The 19,256-nt window shown below is 57.5% G+C and overlaps 2 protein-coding genes and 1 long non-coding RNA gene across 7 annotated transcripts; 2 read left to right on the forward strand and 1 right to left on the reverse strand.

Moving 5' to 3' along the window:
- The first annotated feature begins 188 nt into the window (after window positions 1–188).
- On the forward strand, window positions 189–3,405 carry LOC122167462. Its single transcript, XR_006171033.1, has 3 exons — window positions 189–246; window positions 338–483; window positions 1,037–3,405. It is a non-coding gene; the product is annotated as an uncharacterized LOC122167462 (long non-coding RNA).
- Window positions 3,406–3,951: 546 nt separating this feature from the next.
- Window positions 3,952–12,008, reverse strand: TMPRSS13 (transmembrane serine protease 13). Of its 5 annotated transcripts, none has more exons than XM_042831942.1 (13): window positions 11,920–12,008; window positions 7,843–8,002; window positions 7,523–7,624; window positions 7,087–7,209; window positions 6,871–7,000; window positions 6,685–6,777; window positions 6,565–6,608; window positions 6,145–6,304; window positions 5,889–6,061; window positions 5,618–5,716; window positions 5,247–5,482; window positions 5,013–5,165; window positions 3,952–4,929 (listed from the first exon to the last, which is right to left on the reverse strand). In XM_042831942.1, the coding sequence occupies exons 1-13, from the start codon at window positions 11,938–11,940 to the stop codon at window positions 4,915–4,917; spliced, it is 1,509 nt and encodes a 502-aa protein (XP_042687876.1). In that variant the 5' UTR covers window positions 11,941–12,008; the 3' UTR covers window positions 3,952–4,914. The 5 variants fall into 5 exon arrangements, with proteins under 5 accessions (XP_042687876.1, XP_042687878.1, XP_042687875.1 ...); XM_042831944.1 differs by having other exon boundaries at window positions 6,526–6,608; XM_042831941.1 differs by lacking the exon at window positions 11,920–12,008 and adding an exon at window positions 10,185–10,668 and having other exon boundaries at window positions 5,247–5,389.
- A 2,740-nt stretch (window positions 12,009–14,748) lies between these two features.
- IL10RA (interleukin 10 receptor subunit alpha) lies at window positions 14,749–18,679 on the forward strand. Its single transcript, XM_042831945.1, has 7 exons — window positions 14,749–14,846; window positions 15,625–15,745; window positions 15,825–16,003; window positions 16,099–16,265; window positions 16,497–16,647; window positions 16,778–16,902; window positions 17,013–18,679. Exons 1-7 carry the CDS (start codon window positions 14,786–14,788, stop codon window positions 17,883–17,885), a joined length of 1,677 nt encoding a protein of 558 aa, XP_042687879.1. The 5' UTR covers window positions 14,749–14,785; the 3' UTR covers window positions 17,886–18,679.
- Window positions 18,680–19,256: the final 577 nt, after the last annotated feature.

Genomic DNA, 19,256 nt, shown 5'->3' on the forward strand with positions numbered 1-19,256 from the left:
GGGGACGGAGCGGCCGAGAGCTTCGGGGCGGGGGTCCCGCGGGGCTTTGTGCGGGGGGTGGGCGTGAGGGAGGGCGGAGGCTTTGCCTTCTCTCCCCGCTGCGGGAATGGGGTGGGAGGTGCGGGCGGGATGCTGGCACCGCTGGGCTGCTGGCACGCCCGTGTCTGCTCCGCTCCTGCTGCTGCTGCCCTGGAGAGCCATTTCCTCGTGGCAGAACACCTCGGCGGCGCTATCAGCGGTGACGTGGTTCGTCCCCTAATAACTCAAATGCATCTTGGACAGATACCAGCCTTACTGACAGTAATGGCACATATTCCACTTTGCATTAATTTTCCAGTTTCCAGTAAAATATAAAAGCAGCCCCGGCATTTCAAGGCAATTACACAGAAGGGTCAAGAGATAGAGGCCGGCACAGAGGAGCTGGACAACATCACATCTCCTAATGCATTGGGATAACATGACAAGGCTCTCCATCACGCCGTGGTAAGTGAGGCAGGGACCAAGCAGCCATAATCAGGTTTGGGGCTCCTCTGACTTTCTGCAGCCCTCAGCTGTTATCCTTTGCACACAGTGAAATATTTGGATGCCATGGCTGTGCCCGGGGGCTGCACTGAGGCTGGTGGGTATCTCTGGAGGTGTTTGCATCAGCTGAGAGATGCAGGCAGGCTGCAGCTCCCACAGCACTGGGCTTCTGTGCTTTCTCCTTCACTGGGTTTCTTTATTCCAGAGATACTCAAAGCATTGTCCAAAGTGAGCACAATTAAAAATTGGCACCATAGGCTTTTTGCTGCCTAAACTCAGGTGATATGAGAGCGTTGTGCACATGAGCAGCTCCTCTGGCTGTAGCAGCAAGAGTGCTCACAGAGCGGGAGAGTCTGGGGGAGCAACGACTTCTTTGGGGTCGACCCTTTTGTCAGTGCAGGGCAGGCTATGCTGATTTATGGTAACGAAGGGGCAGAGCTGAGCTGAGCTCCTCGTGCTGTTGGAGTCAGCAGAGCAGTGTCAGCAGCTCCACAAGGACATGATTTCATCACAGCAGGGAACATCGGAAGGGAGCAGCACAAGCGGGCGTCCTCCCAGAGAGCAGGAAGGAGCCACTTGGTCTCTTGAACTTTCCCCTCTGATTGAAGATCCTTCTCGGGGTTTTGGCCATTTCTCCATCTCGTGCAGACAACGCTCCGAGTGACGGCGCTGATGTTTCATCTGTGATGCAGCACGGGTCAGCAGCCCAGGACGGACGTGGGAGCTGTGGGAAGGTGCAGCAGAGCAGCTGGGAGCCCTGCATGCAGCTGGCCTTCGGTTTAACAGCATACAATGGGGCCTCAGTGCCACGCATTCCCCATGAGCTCAGACTTTCCTTGCTTGCAAAGCGCTGTCACTGAGCAGCACTGCCCCAAAATGCGGCCCCCCAGCAGCGCTCCCCGCTTTGCCGCCTGCAGCCCTGCACGCTGTGTGTCTTTTCCCAGCAGCCCTGTGTTAATTTTAGCTGTGCTGAGGCTCTGGGCAGGCAGCAGGCGTCCCGTCCCAGGAGCCTCAGAGCAAAGCAGTTTGCTGTGGTCTGAGAACTTAACCCTGGTTTGCGGGGGATTGGGACACGGCTGGAGCTGCCTGGCAGTGCTGGAGGAAGGGGAGGGTTCTGTCCACACCCCAAGCTCAGAGCAGAGCCATCAGACCTCCCTGCTTCCTAACACCAAGCCTGAAAACATTTGCAAACTCTTCCTGATCCTGCTCGGGGCCACTGGAGAGTTGAGCAGCGACAAAGGGGAAGGCTGTGCAGAGCCACATGGCTGCTTTTAACCCAGTAACATCCTCTTTCATTGGGCCTAAGCCGTTCCTTGTGCTTGGGAGGAACCAAGGAGGCAGCAGGCTGCATTAAAGCTGACAAAGCCTGTGTTCAACAGCAGCTCTGTATTGCCCAAGCTGAAGTTCGGCGATGCCGTGCCAAGAGATGATGCCAACCGTGGGAGGGAACCAATCCAAAGCTATGGGAAAAACATTTTTGAGAAGAAACATCACCTCTGAAACCACATAAACAAATCCATTTTGACACAACTAAACAGAGAGCTCTAAAAGGAAAGTTTGGGAAAAACAGCACTAATTGGGTGGTGATTCATATGGTGCCGGTCAGACTGTGTTTTTGTAATCTCCATTCCTGGGGGATGATTTTCAAAGCGCAGAGGAATGTAGAAGCAGCCTGGCCAGATGTGGGCTGGAAGACAGAGAGGAGCAAACAGTGCTGAGAGCAGAGGGGCAGCAGCAGAAGAGCCGGGGGCTCCCAGAAAAAACAGCAAAGTGAATGGGATCATCCCAAAGCAGGGCATGAGATGCTTCATCCACTGCCCTGTGCCAGCTGGGGGCAATGGGAGCAGGGCTGCTTTGCTCAGGTGTCCCAGTGCTGGAGGTGACGCTGTGCCCACAGCATCTGCTGCATCTGAGCTGTGTTTTCACTGGGAAGAGCAGAGCATAAAAGCCACGGCCAGGCAGCTGCATGAGAAACTAATCGCTTTTAATCTGGTTAGAAAACTTCAGCCCTTGGGGGAAAACAGCACAGCTTTCTGGAGCTTGGACCACTGGCTGTCAGGTTTGGAAGAAATAAATTAAATTTGTATTAGGGTCTGCAATCACTTCTCTGCTTTGAGAGGCTATTTCAGAGAGCAGGAGAGCAATAACCTGCGAGGAGATGAAATCCATAGCAGAGGTGCAGTTCCTCTGCGCACTGAAATGGCCCCATTACCAGGAATACAGTTCCAAAAAGATCAGCCCTTATTGGCCTCCAATTTTTGTTTTTCTTTTTCAAAAGATCTGTTTCTCCAGGACGCCGTCTCAGGTGGCAATAAAACGTTATGGGCTGCACACTCTGAGGAACACAGAGATCCCAGAGAGCCTTTGTACAAATGCGTGCCGGGTCTGTAACTCAAAACCCATTGAATTCCCTGCATTAAACAGGGGAGTCATGCAGAGGCCCTTCTCCAATCCCATCTCATCTGTCATGAAAAACCACTGCTTTCCATAACCTACAGCCGGCAAAGACAGAAAAAGGAGCATTTTTTCCCCAGCCTCTGTTTTTAGCTGTGGTTTTAACTGTGGTTTTCAGTGCTATCCAAACAGCAGCAGCTGTTGGATGCAACGCGGCAGCTCCAGCTCCACGCACACCATGCACACCCTGCCCAGCCCAGGGAACCCAAATCACCAGGTTCTGCAGGTCCCTCCCCTTCCTGAGCCTCAGAGACGTCGTAAAGAGAAACCAAACCATCCCTTGGCCCCCACACGCTCCCTTTGAAGGAGGCTCACGGCCGTGGGAGGTTTCTGCAAAGCTTCTTAGAAAAGCTCCTTGAGGTCGGGCTGACTCAGTGCTTCCCAAAAGGCAGCTGATCACATTGTGGAGAGCAGCTGCCGAGCACCGCCTGGCCCACAGCTCTGATCTGAGGATGCTTTCTACAGCCAGAGCAGAGCTGCTATCCCAAAATTCAATGGCAAACCATGGCCTTTTTCATACAGTGGGCTCTGGGAAGTGAGGTGGGGCAGCAAGTTGCCTGCAGCAGCCCACGCGTCATCTGCTTTGCAGGTGCTGCCTGAACACAGCTGGGGAGAGCAACATCCAGAAACTTCCAGAGCCTTCCCCCCTCACAAAGGGCCACTTGTTGCCGAGTCCCAGCGGCAGCGCTGTGGGTTAGGAAACAGGCAGCCCAGCCCAGAGGGAGCCCTGTCTGCACACCTGGATGTACAGCAGTCAGGGAGCCCTGTGAGATGTGGTGCAGCACCTCTAATGGGAGTCAGGAAGGAGAGGCAGGGCTCTGGGAGGGATGCAGGGCAGCCTATTTCAGAGAGTGCTGCTGAGCCCTGGCTAAGAGCTTCAGCCCCCACAGCTGGGGATGCTGCAGAGGCATCTGCTCATCACAGGGCTCCCAGCTGCTGGGGCTCAGCGGCTCCCAAAGAACCATCTCCACAGAGCACTACTGAAACATTTATTGAGAACAGTGTGGGGCAGCCAGGAGCACCAGGACCCCCTGCAGCTCCGGGTACAGCCTCAGCAGAGCAGCAGCCTGCCTCCATCCAGCATGCACACACCTCGACACATCTGCTCTGAGACATCTGTGTGTCCTCTATGGACTGCGTGCAGCGCTGAGACAAATCCGGCACCTGGCACTGGCCATGGAGCTGGGAGATGCTGGGGCTAACATGGGGCTGGGTGCTACTCTATATCTGCTGCTGGCTTCTGTCACATGTCATAGAATGGCCCTGCTGCCCCCAGGAGCAGAACAGCCCTGTGCTGCTGCCCAACCCCTGCACAGGGCAGGCAGGGAGCTGAGAGTGGCTGCGCAAAGTCCCAGCAGTGTGTGCTTCCAGGGCATAGAAAAATAAATAAATGGGTGTTTCTCTGCTGGGGAAGCACTTCATTTGAAAGACACTTCCTAAATCCATGTGCAAATGTGAGAGCAACCACCGTTCCTCCTCCCAGCAGGTGCTTCAGCTGCCCCATGGGGCTCCCCTTTGCTTGGCTGTCCCCGCAGCGAGCAGAGGAAGGGGCTCACTCACCACAGGCACCTGCAGCTTTCTGCTCCTGGCTTCCAGTTGCAGGGATGGGCAGCAGCCCCACATCTTCTGGCTGTGCCCACATTCAAGGACACATGGTCCTGGCAACTCTGTTTGCAGGCCAGGGGCCACAGCTGAGATGGCAGCTCCAAGTGGGCACATCCAGCACAGACTGAGGCCCGGACAGAGACATCTCCACGTCCTCAGCAGGACAGAGGTGTTCTGCAGGTGCTGCATTGTTGCAGTCCAGGCAGCTGCAGGTCCCCAATTGCATGAGCAGCCCGGAGGAGCAGGGACAGCAGCTGATACACCGTGCCCTGGTGGCAGGGGGAGCGAGGGGCCGGTGCCAGCCGGTGCTGCTGCACAGGTTCCAGCCTGGCTTCAGTTGTTCTCGCTCTGCGAGGGGTAGATAGCAGGGGTAGAGGTGAGGCACGGGGCCAGGTTGGACCCACTCCTCTCCCTCCATGCCCCAGTCTCACCTCCATTTTGCTGTAGATCCAGCCAAGGAGTTTCGTCACACGCGTGTAAACCCCAGGCTTGTTCTTCTGGCCGCATCCCGTCCCCCAGCTCGTCACGCCAGCCACGTACCAGCGGCCGTTGTCCTCACACACCAGGGGCCCCCCGCTGTCCCCCTGGCACAGAGGGGCAAAGTGGTGATGAGAGCAAGCAGAGGGCGTCCCTGCGTGACCCCAGGCACTCCCTGCCCCACTCACCTGGCACGCATCCTTCCCCCCCTGCAGGTACCCAGCGCACATCATGCGCGGGGTCAGGTAGCCCTCGTACACCTTGTCACTGTTGCAGATCTTGTAGTCGATGAGTTTGACTTCTGCCTCCCTCAGCTTTGGGGAGGTGTTATCTGCAAGGCAGGAGGAGCCGTCGGGCAGGGCCAGCCTCGGCCCCCCGCTGTAGGAGGGAGCAAGCTGCTGCTTCTCGCACACCTTCTGCAGAGCTGCACGGGCAGGAGAGCGCCTGCTGTGTGTCAGCTCTGCATGGCACGGCCCTCACACACCCCACAGGAACACGCACGTGAGGTGTGCATGAGCTCTGGAGCAGCCGGCATCCTCCCTCCCTCCCCCTCCCTCACCTTCGTTCTCCCTGGTCTTCCCAAAGCCAGTGATGAAGCAGGACCTGCCGGTCTGGAACCGCTGGCCGTGCATGGGGAGGCAGGCAGGTCGAACCTGAGCTGGATGAAATCCAGAAGAGAGAGAGATGAGTCACTCACCAGCAGAACAACAGCACAGTCACCCACCCTGCAGCCAGGGCGGAGCGTGGGCTGCTGGAAGCGCTCCCCTCTGAGCTGACCCCGTGGGGTTCCACAGCCCCCAGGACCACCCCCACCCACCCAGTCCTGCCACCTGAGAGCGTCAGCGGCCGGGAGAGCTTCATGAGAGCAATGTCATAGTCATCGTGGTCATCGCTGTAATTGGAGTTGATGATGACCTGGGAGACGGGGATGCCCTCCATGGGCTGCTTGAGGTCCGACACCCCGCCGTACACCTTCCAGTCATCGAGGATCTTCATGCTGTTCCTGGGCATGGAGGGGGAGGCAGTAGGGGTGAGACACACAGCCATGCCCAGCGCCAGGGCTGCTGAACGCAGAGCAGCACTCACATGAAGAAGCAGTGCGCGGCGGTGAGCACCCACTGCGCATCGATGATGGTGCCGCCGCAGATGTGGACGGGCCCGTACTGCACGCTGACCTGCCAGGGCCATTTGCTCACCGAGGTTTCCTTCCCTCCGATGATTCGGCCTGAAATCCTCTGCCCACATGCTGCAGGAGAGAGCAGAGGGCTGAGAGAGGGGGTAAGCCAAGAGGGTGTGCACAGCGCATCCCCACCACTGCAGTCACCAGCAGTGCTCAGCGCAGCCTGCATGGGGATGCAACCTTCATTGCTTTGTATTACCCAGAATGTTCTGCTGGAGAACACCCTCTTTGCCCAACCCATCACAAAGATGGGAAGAAAACCCTTCCAAGCATTTGCTTGGCCTTGCCTGCCCTCGTCCTCATGCCTTGCTGGACAGCCCGCTTACTTGTACACCGCAGGGAGACGAATTTCCCTGTCAGACACTGGGAGCTGTGGGAGAGAAGAGAAGGACACACGTCAGCCCCAGCCTGACCTCCAGCTCAGGTGGCAGGGGGCTGCCTGCTACCTGTTGAGGCTCTGCTGGATGGTGTCCCGCTCATCCGTCACCGTGAGGCTCTTGCCAGAGACATGCAGGGGGATGTATTCTGTCTGCGACGCGCTGGGAGAGAGGAGGTGAGACAAAAGTGTTGGGCAAAGCCTCCCCAGGGTAAACCTGCAACGCTGGGGCAAAGATCGGGACAGGAAGGATTACTTCTGGAAGCCCAGCTGCCGGCAGGTCTTTCTAGAGAAGGACTCGTCCCAGGTGCTGCTGCACACCGGCAGCCACTGGCTCTCAGCACTGGAGTAAACGTGGAGCAAGGACTGGTCGGAGCTGAACCGCACTGCAGGGATGGAGGGGGGTCAGCAGCACCCGGCGCTGCGGGGCTCCCCCCGCCCGGGCACGGCGCTCCCGGTGCTGCTGCCTTACCGCAGCCCAGCTCGTCGCTCCTCTGGGAGCAGTCCACCACGCCGTCACAGCGCACGGGGTTGTCCTTGCAGGTCTCGGCGGGCTCCTTGTACACGATGCCGGTCTGCGACCGCCAGAACATAACTGGGGACGAGCGCGAGCTGCGGTGAGGCTGGGTCCAGAGGTCTGCCACGAGCGCCTCCCACCTCGCCCTCAGCAGCTTGGTTGCAGGGTTTGGATCCCGAAGGGCCGCGGAGCCAAGGCAGGGCTGGAGGCACCAAGCATCTCCCTGCGCCCTCCCGTCCACCAGATGTCAGGAAAACTCAGAAAATGGGAAGCGCGCATCTCTGCTCCGCCTCCCGGCCCTCCCCTGCAGGGTGCCGGCCCGGCAGCCGTCCTCCCAGCCCGCTGCCCCCCCACCCAGCGCTCACGCAGCGGGGATGAAGCCGGCACTCACACAGCAGGATGAGGGCGACGATCAGCACGATGAGGACGGAGACGCAGAAGATGAGCGCGAGCCGCCGCTGGCTCATGCAGGGAGCTCTGAACATGGAGGATCCTGGCAGCGGGACGGGGCAGGGTCAGGGGGAGCGCAGCCTCCTCGAGGCACCCAGACCCCGTCCTGGGCTTGAGCGTGTGCCGCTCTCCCCTCACACCGCCAGGAAATCCCACCCTTATGCCAGCAGCGAGCACACGGGTGCATTTTCTCCTTCCATCACTTCTGCGGGAGAGACCAGGACTGGGCTGAACCCAGAGCACAAACCACCATCATCTTACGTGTGCTCTCACAGGCTGCGCACGGGACCGGGGCCGGGATGGAATCGGGGCTGTAGGGCTTGAAGCTGATGCCGAGGACGTTCTCCCGAGGCTGCGGGGGCCGGATGCTGAAGATGCTGCTGGCTGTGGAGGCATGGAGGGAGCTGGGCGATGCCGTGGTCTGTGTGAGCAGAGGGCTGTGTTATGACAGCGGCCATCACTCACTGCCCGACGCAAAGCTCTCAGCACCCTGCTGCCACAGCTGAAAGCCTCTTTGCCACAAAGTTTCTCCCTATTTGGAGGCTGCTGGGCAAATTTTCCACATGGCTTCCATCAGAGCCATCAGCCGGGCGTTTGGCATCAGCCACACCATGGCCCAGTTCCATGGGGCTAATGCCCCAATTTATGCATCTATCTTTAATTAGCCATTTGAAAAATACAGCGCAATGTCCAACTGTTATTTAGTAATACTTAATAATCAGTGTTTTCCAAGCCCTGAAACATCCTGCAGCCTGGAATGCTGTTCTGCAGTTATGTCACTCCTGACCTGTGAATTTGCAGAAGAATATGTATTTGTTTCCGTTCCCCCAGATACTCTCCCCCAATGCTTCCCCAGCTTTGACCAGCTCCACAAGCAAAGCCTCTCATTTTCCTATGAAGCAGAGACCTCACATGCACACAGCCCGCAAGAAAAGTCTTTTCCTCTGCCATTGTCATTTCATTTGCAAAATCTCAAACCTCTTTGGCAGTGAGAACTGACCGTGTGCCTTCTGGAGGCTGTGCACTGCTCCCAGCAGGTTCTCCTCCCCTCCTGGTTCCAGTTCCCTCAGCTTGCACTGTGCTGCTCAGTGAAGCCACCCACCAACTACTGCCAGGCAGAATTTTGACTGCATCCCTACACACAGCATCACCACTGCACCATCAACAGAGGAGCGTGCACCCATTGGGAGCACAGGATCACCTCCAGGGGACTGCTGTGCCCATCAGGAGCTGGGATTTAGCACGTCCCTTCACAGCCCTGCAGCTGCTGGGCTCACATTTCTCCATCACTGGGAGCACCTGGGTGCAGGGCACAGCTCAGGGACAGCGCGGTGCTGGCAGAGTTCTGGGCACTGCTTCCACACTGCCCCTTCCACCTGGATTCTCCCTGCCCTCGTGCTTCCTGCTGGCAGCCCAGGGCCCTAATGAGCGCATCAGGATCCTGCTCAGGCTCGTGCTTTGTAAACATGGCTGTGCCCTTTCGTGCAATGCAGCAGTGTCACTTCCTGGGCATTATCCCCTGAGTCACACACCTGGTGTGGCCACGCACAGGGTCTGCCATGGATTGGGAGCCCCATGCGAGGGGAAAACACCTCTGGAACAGCCCCCTCTGAGCCCAGGCACAGCACCCAGGGTGCTCAACGCAGCACTGCTGACATCTCCTTCCCACCAGGAGCCACCTCCCACCCCACAGCATCACCCACCACTGCCCTGACCCACAGCGGAAACCTGAGACCTTTCCCAGGCAAAGTTCCTCCCACACAGATGAAGCTCTGCTAAATGCCAGTGCCAATTGTGTTAGCTGAGTATCTGCAAGCTATCACCATGTCTGCTATCTCTCTTTGAACCCATCCTGTGGGGAGAGGAATGTTTCACTTATCAGATCAGCTAAAGCCAAGCATCAGCGAAGCACTGCAGAGCAGCCCCACTTCAGGCATGCAAAAGCATCTCCAGCTCGGGGTTACAAACATCTCACACAAATATCTACATAACACTATTGGTTAAATTGCTCTTGCTTCGCAGAAAGCACATGGCCTTTCTTATACTGTTGGACTATTAGTTACCCATTTCCTCAAAAGTCTAAAGTCCAAACATTGTTTTAAGCTCTATCGCAGGCGCTAACCAACCCTTTATCACGGTGCCCAGCAACCAGCACAACTAGTTACTGTTGGGTGACCACTGGAGCAGAGAGCAAACAGCAGCAGCTTTACAGGGATGGTATTTCTGCCAGAAGCTACCACTCGTGGCCACAAAGCCTTTACTCATCCTCTGTCGGCTTTTGAACAGCAGTCAGACTCAGAGCAATGACTCTCTCACACATGTGGCTGTGGTTTGAGCCATTTTTCTGTTGTCCTTTCCGCAAATGTTCCACCTGCTGTGAGGGCATTTAGCATTGCTGTGGGGTTAAGCCTAGAAGTCATGTAAGCATGCGGGGATCAGTGACTTCTTTGGCACGGGCAAAGCCTGAGCTGCAGGGAGCAGAGGACCCGCAGCACAACCCCTGTTGGCACAGACGACACCTTCACCCTTCTCAGCTCAGCTCTGCATTGCATCTTTGGGCATCCCATCCCATCCACACTGCAGCCCAGACCCCACGCACTGACCTCCAGCTCAAGGCTCAGCCTGTGATGACGCTGACAAATCCACACCAGGAGGTCACAAACCCCAGGGAAAATCCCAGCACCGTGGAGCTGGGCTAGATCCAGGTGGGATGGGGAGGGAAGCGAGAGCAATTGCTGGCAGTTTCGGAGTGGGAGGGAGAGCAGACGCCGGGTGGCACCTGTGGTGTTGCAACAGGAGCCGAGGCCCAGCAGCATCTCAGAAGAGCAGGAGGAGCAGCAGCCACCCAGAAAATCAGAGCACCGAGAGGGGCCGGAGGCAGTCTGCCTTAACCAAGCAGCAGGAGCTGCCCAGGCAGGAGATCATCTTTCTCAGCTAAGCTCACTGCTGTTGCGCAGGGAATCATCTTCCACCTGTCAGCAGAGTGCTGGGTCCTGTGCCAGACCAGCTCTGAGAGCTCACAATGGGGACATTGTCCCCATGCCCCTGGATTGAGCCCTCCTGAGCCTGCAGGTGTCTGCAGTCCCTACGCAGCCCCACGTTCCCATGAAGTGCACAGCAGTGCTGGCCCAGATCTGAGCCCCCAGCTCAGCCCAGCCACAGGGAGCCGGATGCTGTACAGGGGGCAAGCATAGGGAAGTGAAAATCCTAAAGCGCACAAGGGACATTTTGCAAGCGTGGGTGACAAGGCATTGAGTCAGCCCCATCGGGCCAGGGCCAGGTTGCCATATAGCAGAGTGAGGAGCCCTTCAGGCAGAGATCAGAAATTGGTGCAGGGGGTGAGTAAGCACTGCTCAGTCAATTCCAGAGATGGGCAAACTGAGGCACGGACAGTTGAAGTGAGGGTGGTACCTGGGATGGCCCATATAATCCAAGCAACATCCAGGTGACCCAGTGGGGATATCCAGTACTGAGTAATATTCTCCATGTGCAGGCATCCAAATCCCAGCCCCGCTGTCACCATGGTGCTCCTGCCTGCTTTGGGTGTCACAGTTAGCCGGGATCACACAGCACAGCAGTGCTGGAGGCAGGCAAGCAGAGCTCGGGGCCTTGCAAAAAAGGACAGGGCTGCAGGCAGCCCCGTATGGAAACGAGCCCCAACCCAGGCTGCCTCGGGGGCACCTTCAATTCCACTACCATGTCCTCTCCAGCCCCGTCCCTGCAGCCCTGCGGACATCACGGCGCAGTCAGCGCAGTAATTACTGCCTCTTACGGGAGGGCTGAGCCCCGTGACAGCCAGAGATGTTTTGCTCATGACGGGATGCTCGCTGCACCTTGGGGAGCCCCAACAGCTGACAGAGAGCCGGCCCTGAGCAACCCAGACCCTAAAGAATGGGGGGAAAATACCAAGAAAGTGGGTCAGGGAGGGCTGCCAGGGCCACCTCTGTGCTGCCGGTGCTGCCAGCATGCTGGAGCCCAGCAGAGCGTGGCTCCCACAGGTGTCCTAGCATCCTGCCGTACTTAGTAGCCTGCCCTCAGCTGGCCTTCATCCTTGTAAACCCACTGGAGCCACAGATCCCTCAGACGTGGTAAAGCAGTGGGGCTGAGAGGCCATCCCTCTGACAGCATGGAGCTGAAGATGCTGGTGGCACTCAGCTTCCTCCTCCCCACTCCACCTCCCCATGGCAGAGCCTCCCGGTCCTTCCCCCACCAGCACTCAGTGCCCAGGGGAGCAGGGAAGCAGAAAGCAGCCCTAAAACACCCAAAACAAGTGACTCACACAGGCCTCAGTGCAAACCCCAGCCAGCTCCAGATCCCAATTTGCTGCCCATGCCTTACCGGAGAGATTTTCCCTTCCATGGGCCGCTGTGGGGCTGGGCTGGAATCACAGCTCCGGCACAGCCATTCCCTGCTGCGGAGCGAGGTCAGGTCCGCGGGGACGGGGCAGGATCTGTTTGGTGAGCGGGTTTGTACGTCAGTGCCAGCTCGGAGGAAACCAGTCGGACCTGCCGCCCAGCTCCACCGCTGCCTGTTTCCCAACCACTGCAGGCACAGCGTGCAAAACACCTGCCTCTGCGCCCTGGGAGGAACGTGGCTATGGATAAAGGCTGGTGAGGTGAGGGCTGGCCGTGGGGAGAGTGAGTACCAGCTGGGCAGCCAGGCACTGGGGCTGCCAATAGCTCCTCGCTGCAGCTTGATCACCCGCAGTTCTGTCCTGGATGGGGATGGCAGGGGGTGTATGCCTCAGCAACAGCCCGCAGAGTCACAGAATCACCAAGGTTGGAAAAGACCTTCAAGATCATCCAATTCAACCGTCCACCATCACCAGTAGTACTCACTAAACCATGTCCCTCAATGCAGAAACACTCGTGTGTGAGGTCAGGGTGGTCAAAGAGTCACAATACGTCACTGGAAAGGATGTGAAATGTCATCTTTGTTCTTAGAGATGGCAGGGACAAGCAGGGACATCTCAGCTTGTAGGGTGCCAAGCCTAAAGCCTTCCTCAGTTCACTGCCCCAGCTTGGGGTGGGGAAACTCCATCCCTCCACCTGTCCAGGGCTGCCCCCCTGCTCCTGGGCACACTACATTCCCCATTTTCCTCCAGCAAGGTCTGGCTGGAGCAGACCTTTTCCTGCACCCTGTCTGGCAAGTCCACTTTCAACACAAACTTCTCAATGGGTGACGTTCATTTCTAGGGTTTCTGAGCATCCCTTGGCATGCAGCACCATCCTCTCCTGTTTGCACACACAGAACTGAGAGCATTTGGCTGCTTTCTGCAGCTGCCATGCCCTGCAGGGTGTGAAGCAGAGGGAATAACATTGCCCCCGGTGCCCCGGCTCTGACACCTCTGAGCTGCAGCTCTCAGGAGGCAGTTCTGCAGCTCCAGGAATGATGCCTTGCTGGAACTCACTCTCTGTAGGTGGCTTCGTAGAAAGAGCAGAAGTGGAGCTGGGGCACCTGTTGCTCCCAGTGCTTCGGATGCCCTCTCTGGACCAGCTTCTGGAGAAAACCTGCGGTGCTGCTCTGACTCAGGTGCTTTCCAGGTTGGTAAAAACACCATGCAAAGCTTAGTCAATTGTTTTGAAGATGAAAAAGAAACTCAGCAGTACTTTTGAGTGCTGATTTGACCTATGAACTCAAAACCTCTCCACCCAACACTGCAAGAGTTGAAAGGCTGAAAGTCTGCTCTTTTCTCTCTGGTTTTATCGCTGTGCTCTGGTGGGCAGCAGCACCCAGGGTGAGTGCAGAGCTCAGCTGTGGTTTCCCCGAGATGCTTTGAGATGAAGGTAGGGGAGCAGCTACAGCCGAGCAGTGTTTTGGAGGGGATAGAAGAGCAGCAGCAGGAGGAGCATCCTCAGCAGCACCCACATGTGCCAGGTCTGCACCCCGCAGTGCTGTCCCTAACACAGTACCTGGCAGTGCTGGGGTGGCTGCGCTGCTCCTGAGGCTTTCAGAATGAACCTCCAGCTGCGGTCCTTTCTCCTCAGCCTGTTTTGTTTTCCCCTAAATCACCAGCCACATGACGGACCGCAGTTTGTCTTTTCCAGCAGGTTCCCTCCTTCCTCATTTCTGGTCCCGCTGCTTTTGTTTTACATGTCTTTACATGAAGCATGGGCTGTGTGTGATGGGCTGCACCTCATCTCAGCATTTCCAAATTCTGTCCCTGCCAGCTGTGACTCAGGGCTGACAGCAGGGTGATGGAGCATCAGCTGCTACCCAGGAAAACAAAGCCTAGCTGGGCACAGCCATGGAGCAGGGCTGCTGCCACCTCCCTGCCTAGACCTGGGTGCCCCTGGGTGCTGCAGCATGCCCAGGACCTGTGCTCTGTGAACCAAGACTGCTCAGAGGCTTTGTGGTGTCCAGATGCTCTGTTTCTCTTGTACTTTTTATGTGTGACCTTTCCACCAGCTCCCCATCGGGAAATTCCTCTTCTCAAGACAAATCACACTTCATCACACGGGTTTGCATAGCCTCCAGGAAAGCCCTCAAGCTCTCCTGTAGTCCAGCCTGCCAGAAAGGAAAGCAAAGCCAGCTCAGCCTTGGCCCTCAGGCCAGTGTCACCACCAGGCAGAGTATAGCCCTGGGTACAGCCCATGGCTCGCTCCAGAGCTGAGCCCTGTCTCTTGCCTGGACCACCCTTATGCATCGGGGTGCGCAAGGAGCACAGCAGGCAGGGGGTGGTCACCCACCCGCAGAAACAGGGAATGGGAGCCAGGAGATGTAGGGAAGGGAGGGAGCAGCAGTCCCGGGCTGTGGGACTGGCCATGACCTGTTTGGTGTGGGACATTGGCGCTGGGGGTACTGTGGGACTGCTGCTGTGCTCAGTGATGCCCCTGTGATGTGTTGTCAAGGTGCTGCTGAGCTGTGCTTTGAAAATCTAATTGAACAGGGAGGCAGACACGTGACATGTTCCTATTTTCACTTTCTTGGCAATGTACCATTTATTTGGAAAAGCCCCCAGCACTCCCGCCTGGGGCTGCTGGCAGGAAATGCCCAGCCTTGCGCGGAGAGCTGAACGGTGCTGAGTGGGTGGACAGCAAAGAAAAGTGGAAGTCACAGCACAGCTACTTTCCTCCCACTGCGCTAGCTCCTCCGAGACGTCACTAAGCCAGCCTCCGGGGGGAAAAACAAGCGCTCACAGCCCGCCCGTCTCAGCGCGCACCCGGCTCTCCAGCCCAGCACCTGCGGAGGATGCACATCCGACATGGCTCTCTGCGCTGCCCTGGCCCTGTGCGTGGCTCTGCTGCTCGCTCAGACAGCACATGGTAAGTGCCCCATGCTCCTGCCCTGGGAGCTCCTCTGCACCCCCACCCTGAGCCCACAGCACCGGGGACTGCAGTTGGGGAGGCACTCGGGGGGAGCGGCACATGGGGTTGTTGCGGTGGGGCCCCGTGGCTTCGGAGTGCTTTCGGAACACCAGCCCCTCACCTGCTCTCATCCTTATCTGTGAACCCGAAGCCTTCTGAGCACTCAGACCCTTTTGAGCACTCAGATCCTTCTGAGCACTCAGACCTTGCTTACCACAATGCGTTCAGGCTGTGAGGCCTCGTGTTATTGGTGCCCGGTTGTTAGCGCACACCGTGGCAGCTCAGCTCCGGTGCTCAGTGTTTGCTGTCTGACAGCAGCGGTGAGAGGAGCGAACACAGAGAGAGCAACAGATGTTATCGAGTGGTGTTTTGCTGCCAGGTTACAATACCGAAATTCAGGCAGGAGGTGTGAAAAAGTCTATTTTTTTTTCCCCAGCAAGTAGATGAACAAAACAGGAAGGCTGAATCCAAACAGAGTGCTTGCTAGCAAGCAGCAGCACTTGAGGGAACAGACAAAAGGGGGAGGAAAGAAGTGAGGTGCTCTTGCCTGGGCTCTCTCTCTAGGAGAAAGGAAGGGAAACAGAATGAGTAAATGCTGGAGCCTGGGATTGTTCTGGGGAAATCCCTGTGCCAGGACTGAGCCTGTGGCTCTTTGGGGCCAGCAGAGTTTCTGTGGCCGTGGACCAGGTGAGGTGGCCCTGTTTGGGAGCCCTCAGCTGATGGCTCCATCCTGCAGGTGAGCTGCGGTTAAAGCCCACGCATGTGCGCTTCGTGGCAGAGATGGTGCACCACCTGCTGCAGTGGGAGCCAGGCCGTGATGCTCCAAGCGACGTCCGCTATGACGTGGAGCACAAAATGTGAGTACAGTGCCCTGGGGGTGCAGCAGGGACAGCCAGCCCCTCAGCACTGCGCTCACCCCGGGTGCTTTCCTGGCAGCTATGGCACCGACAGCCCCTGGACCGCCATCCCGAATTGCATGAAGATCCGTGGGCACAGCTGTGACCTCACCTACTACACCCTGGATCCCTCCCTGCGCTACTATGCCCGGGTGCGAGCTGTGCTTGGGAACCACACATCTGACTGGAAAAGGACCAATGCCTTCTCCCCGCAGGAAGGTAGGTCAGCACCCACTCCCATCCTCAGCTGTTCCAAAGCTCTTGGAGCTGCAGATGGACCCTCCATAATACTCCTGAATCTCCCCTCTCTGCAGCCAGCCTGCGCCTGTCTGGCCACAGCCTGGCTGTGATGGACAACAGCATCCATGTGAAGCTGCAGCTGCTGCTCCGGGCAGGGAACCGCACTGTGAAATATGAGGACATCCAGAAGCACGCGAGGCGGTACCGGGTGTACATCCGGAGGGCGCAGGACAACCAGACGGTGAGTATCAGTCCTCCATCTGAGTTAACAGAGCCAGAACATTGCAGATATTTCTCTGTACTGCTTACTGTAGCAGGTCCTCCATCTCCCTCCCTCCAGAGGGATTTGGGGTCTGGCTGCTGCCAACAGCTCTGATAAGCACTAGGGGGCTTTCTCCAGGGAATGGAGGAAGAGAAGGGAGCAGACCTTGGGGCCCAGCTCTCGAGTACCAGCTGTGCTCTCTCATTGCAGTACGAAGTGTGGGAGACCGCCTCAGAGTTCCACATCCACAACCTCTTCTGGAACACTGAATACTGCATCAGTGTGGAGCCTGACGTGGCCAGCCGGCACATCCCTGCCACGCGCACTGCTGAGCAGTGCGTCACCATTGGCCACAGAGACAGTAAGGATGGAGTGGGGCTGAAGGGGCACTGTGGGACCCTGGGGGGAGCTGTGCCTGTTGTGGGGCTTCCAAGCAATGTGTGCCATGGGACCTGCACTTCAAACTCACCTGGGCACGTCCTCTCTTGCAGGAAGTGCAGAACTCATCCCGATCGCTGTCAGCTCCTTTGCCATTGTCCTCTTCCTTCTGGGCATCCTGGGGGCTCTGCTGGTCTGCATGTACCTAAAGAAACCCATGAGGCCACCATCTGTCCTGGTAAGGCAGCGGGCACAGAGTGCCCTTTGTGGCTGCTGCAAGGGATGGGAGAGGCAAGCCACGAGCAGGGATGAAGCAGGGCTCATTCCCCTCTTTTCTGTCCCTCCCAGAAGTCCTTCATAAAGCAGAGCTCGCTGTGGATGGAGCAGGAGACCTCATCCTCAGGGAGCACAGATGCAGTGCAGCAGCTGTTCCTGTGCCAGAAGGAGCCCCAGCACCACGGTGCCCTCAGCACCACAGGCACAGCCCAGCCACCAGCAGAGAAGAGCAGTCTGCTGCCAGCATGGCCCAAGGAGCAGGCAGCAGGGAGCATGGACAGCAGCTGCACCAGCACAGACAGTGGCATCTGCCTGCATTCTTCCTCCTCATCCTCATCTTCATCTTCCTCCTCTGAGCTGAGCCACTCTGAGAACCGTGGCTACAAGCAGCAGCTGCCTGTTGGCGATGACAGTGGGGTGGGCTTGGAGAGCCCTGCTGGAAACCTCTTGGAAGCTACACATGGAGCAGAGCCTGACTTCTGCCCCACCACTGGGCAGGATAGCCCACAAGAGGTGGAGTTCCGTGGGTACCTGCAGCAATCCAAGGGCATGGTGGAGCTGAGGCAGGGGCAAGCTGATGGGGGGACATTCTGGGCCTGTGCAGGAGCCCCTTGGGGCCCAGCTGGCACTGACACTGTGCTGGATATGGGCTGCACGGAACTGCCGGTGTCCAAAGGGTACCTGAAGCAGTCCTCTCCTGAGTGTCCGCGCAGCCACACTCCAGCCCTTGCTGCCCCGGGGTCCCCTATGCTGACCTGTAGGGCTCCCCTGGCCTCCAAGGCCAGCCCTGAGCTTCTGAAGATCCCCCTTGACCTGGGCAACTTCGACACTGACCTGATGGGGATGCTACCCCTCATCTCCAGCCTCAGCTCCGACGAGTGGCTCACAGTGCAAACCAACCCGCTGAGCATGCTCAGCAGGGACAGCAAGGACAGCCGCCTGTGAGCCCCCTGTGACCCTGACACCACTACCTCTCACCACTGCCCCTCTGGAGCAGACAATGGATAAGCTACCACCGACCCCTGAATGTCAGCGCATCGACCTGAGCACAGCCTTGGCAGACTCACCCCAGAGCCACTGCCATCGCTACAGCTGGGGCAGCTTCCCACCAAGCCCAGCACAGCCAGCACCCCGCTGACACTAATGGGACATGGGGATGGGCTGTGCTGGACCACCAAGACCAAGGACGTGCACCAGCTCCTTGGCACAGAGCACAGCCCTGGCTTTGGGCTCCCTTTTCCAAGTTTCCATTCCTCACTTCCACTTCCTGCAGGCACCCGAACCTTTCACAACACCGATACCAAAAGTGCAGTGCAGCACCACGTCAGCTTTCTCCGTGCTGCTGCAGGAACCTCCCGCCCTGCTGGCTCCCCTCTGAAAGAGCCAGGGACTCCTTCAGCCCTACGGACCCTGCAGCCCCACACCAGGGAGCCCAGCAGTGCCCGCCACGCTCTCAGCACGATGGTCGACATTTTGCCATTTTATGTACAGATACTATTTATTCTATTTAATTTGTAAATACAGAAGGGGATGAAGCATTATTTCTTTGCTCCACTCATCATTTCTCCTCTTCTAAGGCCTGGTTGTGCTTTCTGTTCTCAAATATGGGCATTCCCCCATAGCAGACAACAACAGCGTGCCTTCCCTGGGGCTCAGATGCGCTCTGCGCACTGCAGGGGAACCGCTGCAGCCCCACAGGTGCCCCAATCCCCCCTCCTTCTTCTTCCGTATTCTTTTTCCTTGAGGTTGGGGGTTTTTGCTTTCTTTCTTTTTTTCTTTCTTTTTCCCCTCTCTCTCTTTTTTTTTTTTTTTCTTTTGGTTCGACTTCCTCTGAAAAACGGAGTCGTCAGAAAGAAGCGTGAGGTTTCTGTGCTCCTGACGTCAAGCTCTGTGGCCGTCCCCGGGGCCGTGCCGGGCGCTGCCGGTTCCCACTCACCGTGGGAGGCTCCAGCGGGCTGCAGCTGTGCCTGAGGGACACCACGTTCCACCCCCCCTCCTCGGCAGGCTCTCCTTTCAGTGAAACAGATGCCTTTGCCAGAAAACCACACGCTTTGGCTTTGAAAGCGGAGAGCACGGACAGCCCCTTTGGCTCTGGGAAACTACAGGCGCTCACATTTTCCTCATTGAAGTCACAGCTCAACGTGCTGAGATGTTTCTCTTCCATTCCTTCTGCAAAAATCTCCTCCCTCTCCACGCAGTGCGTAGCATTGCATCTCAGCCCCTTGCTCTGGGGGGGCTGCTCCTGTAAATACCTTTTTCCTCCCCAGCACCGATGCCTGAATGCATTTCCAATGATGCTCCAACATTTCCAAAGCG

The sequence above is a fragment of the Centrocercus urophasianus genome, unplaced genomic scaffold (genome assembly GCF_019232065.1).
Source record: "Centrocercus urophasianus isolate 14NV4802_14NV808 unplaced genomic scaffold, USGS_Curo_1.0 seq_37, whole genome shotgun sequence".
Classification (NCBI taxonomy): Eukaryota; Metazoa; Chordata; class Aves; order Galliformes; family Phasianidae; genus Centrocercus; species Centrocercus urophasianus.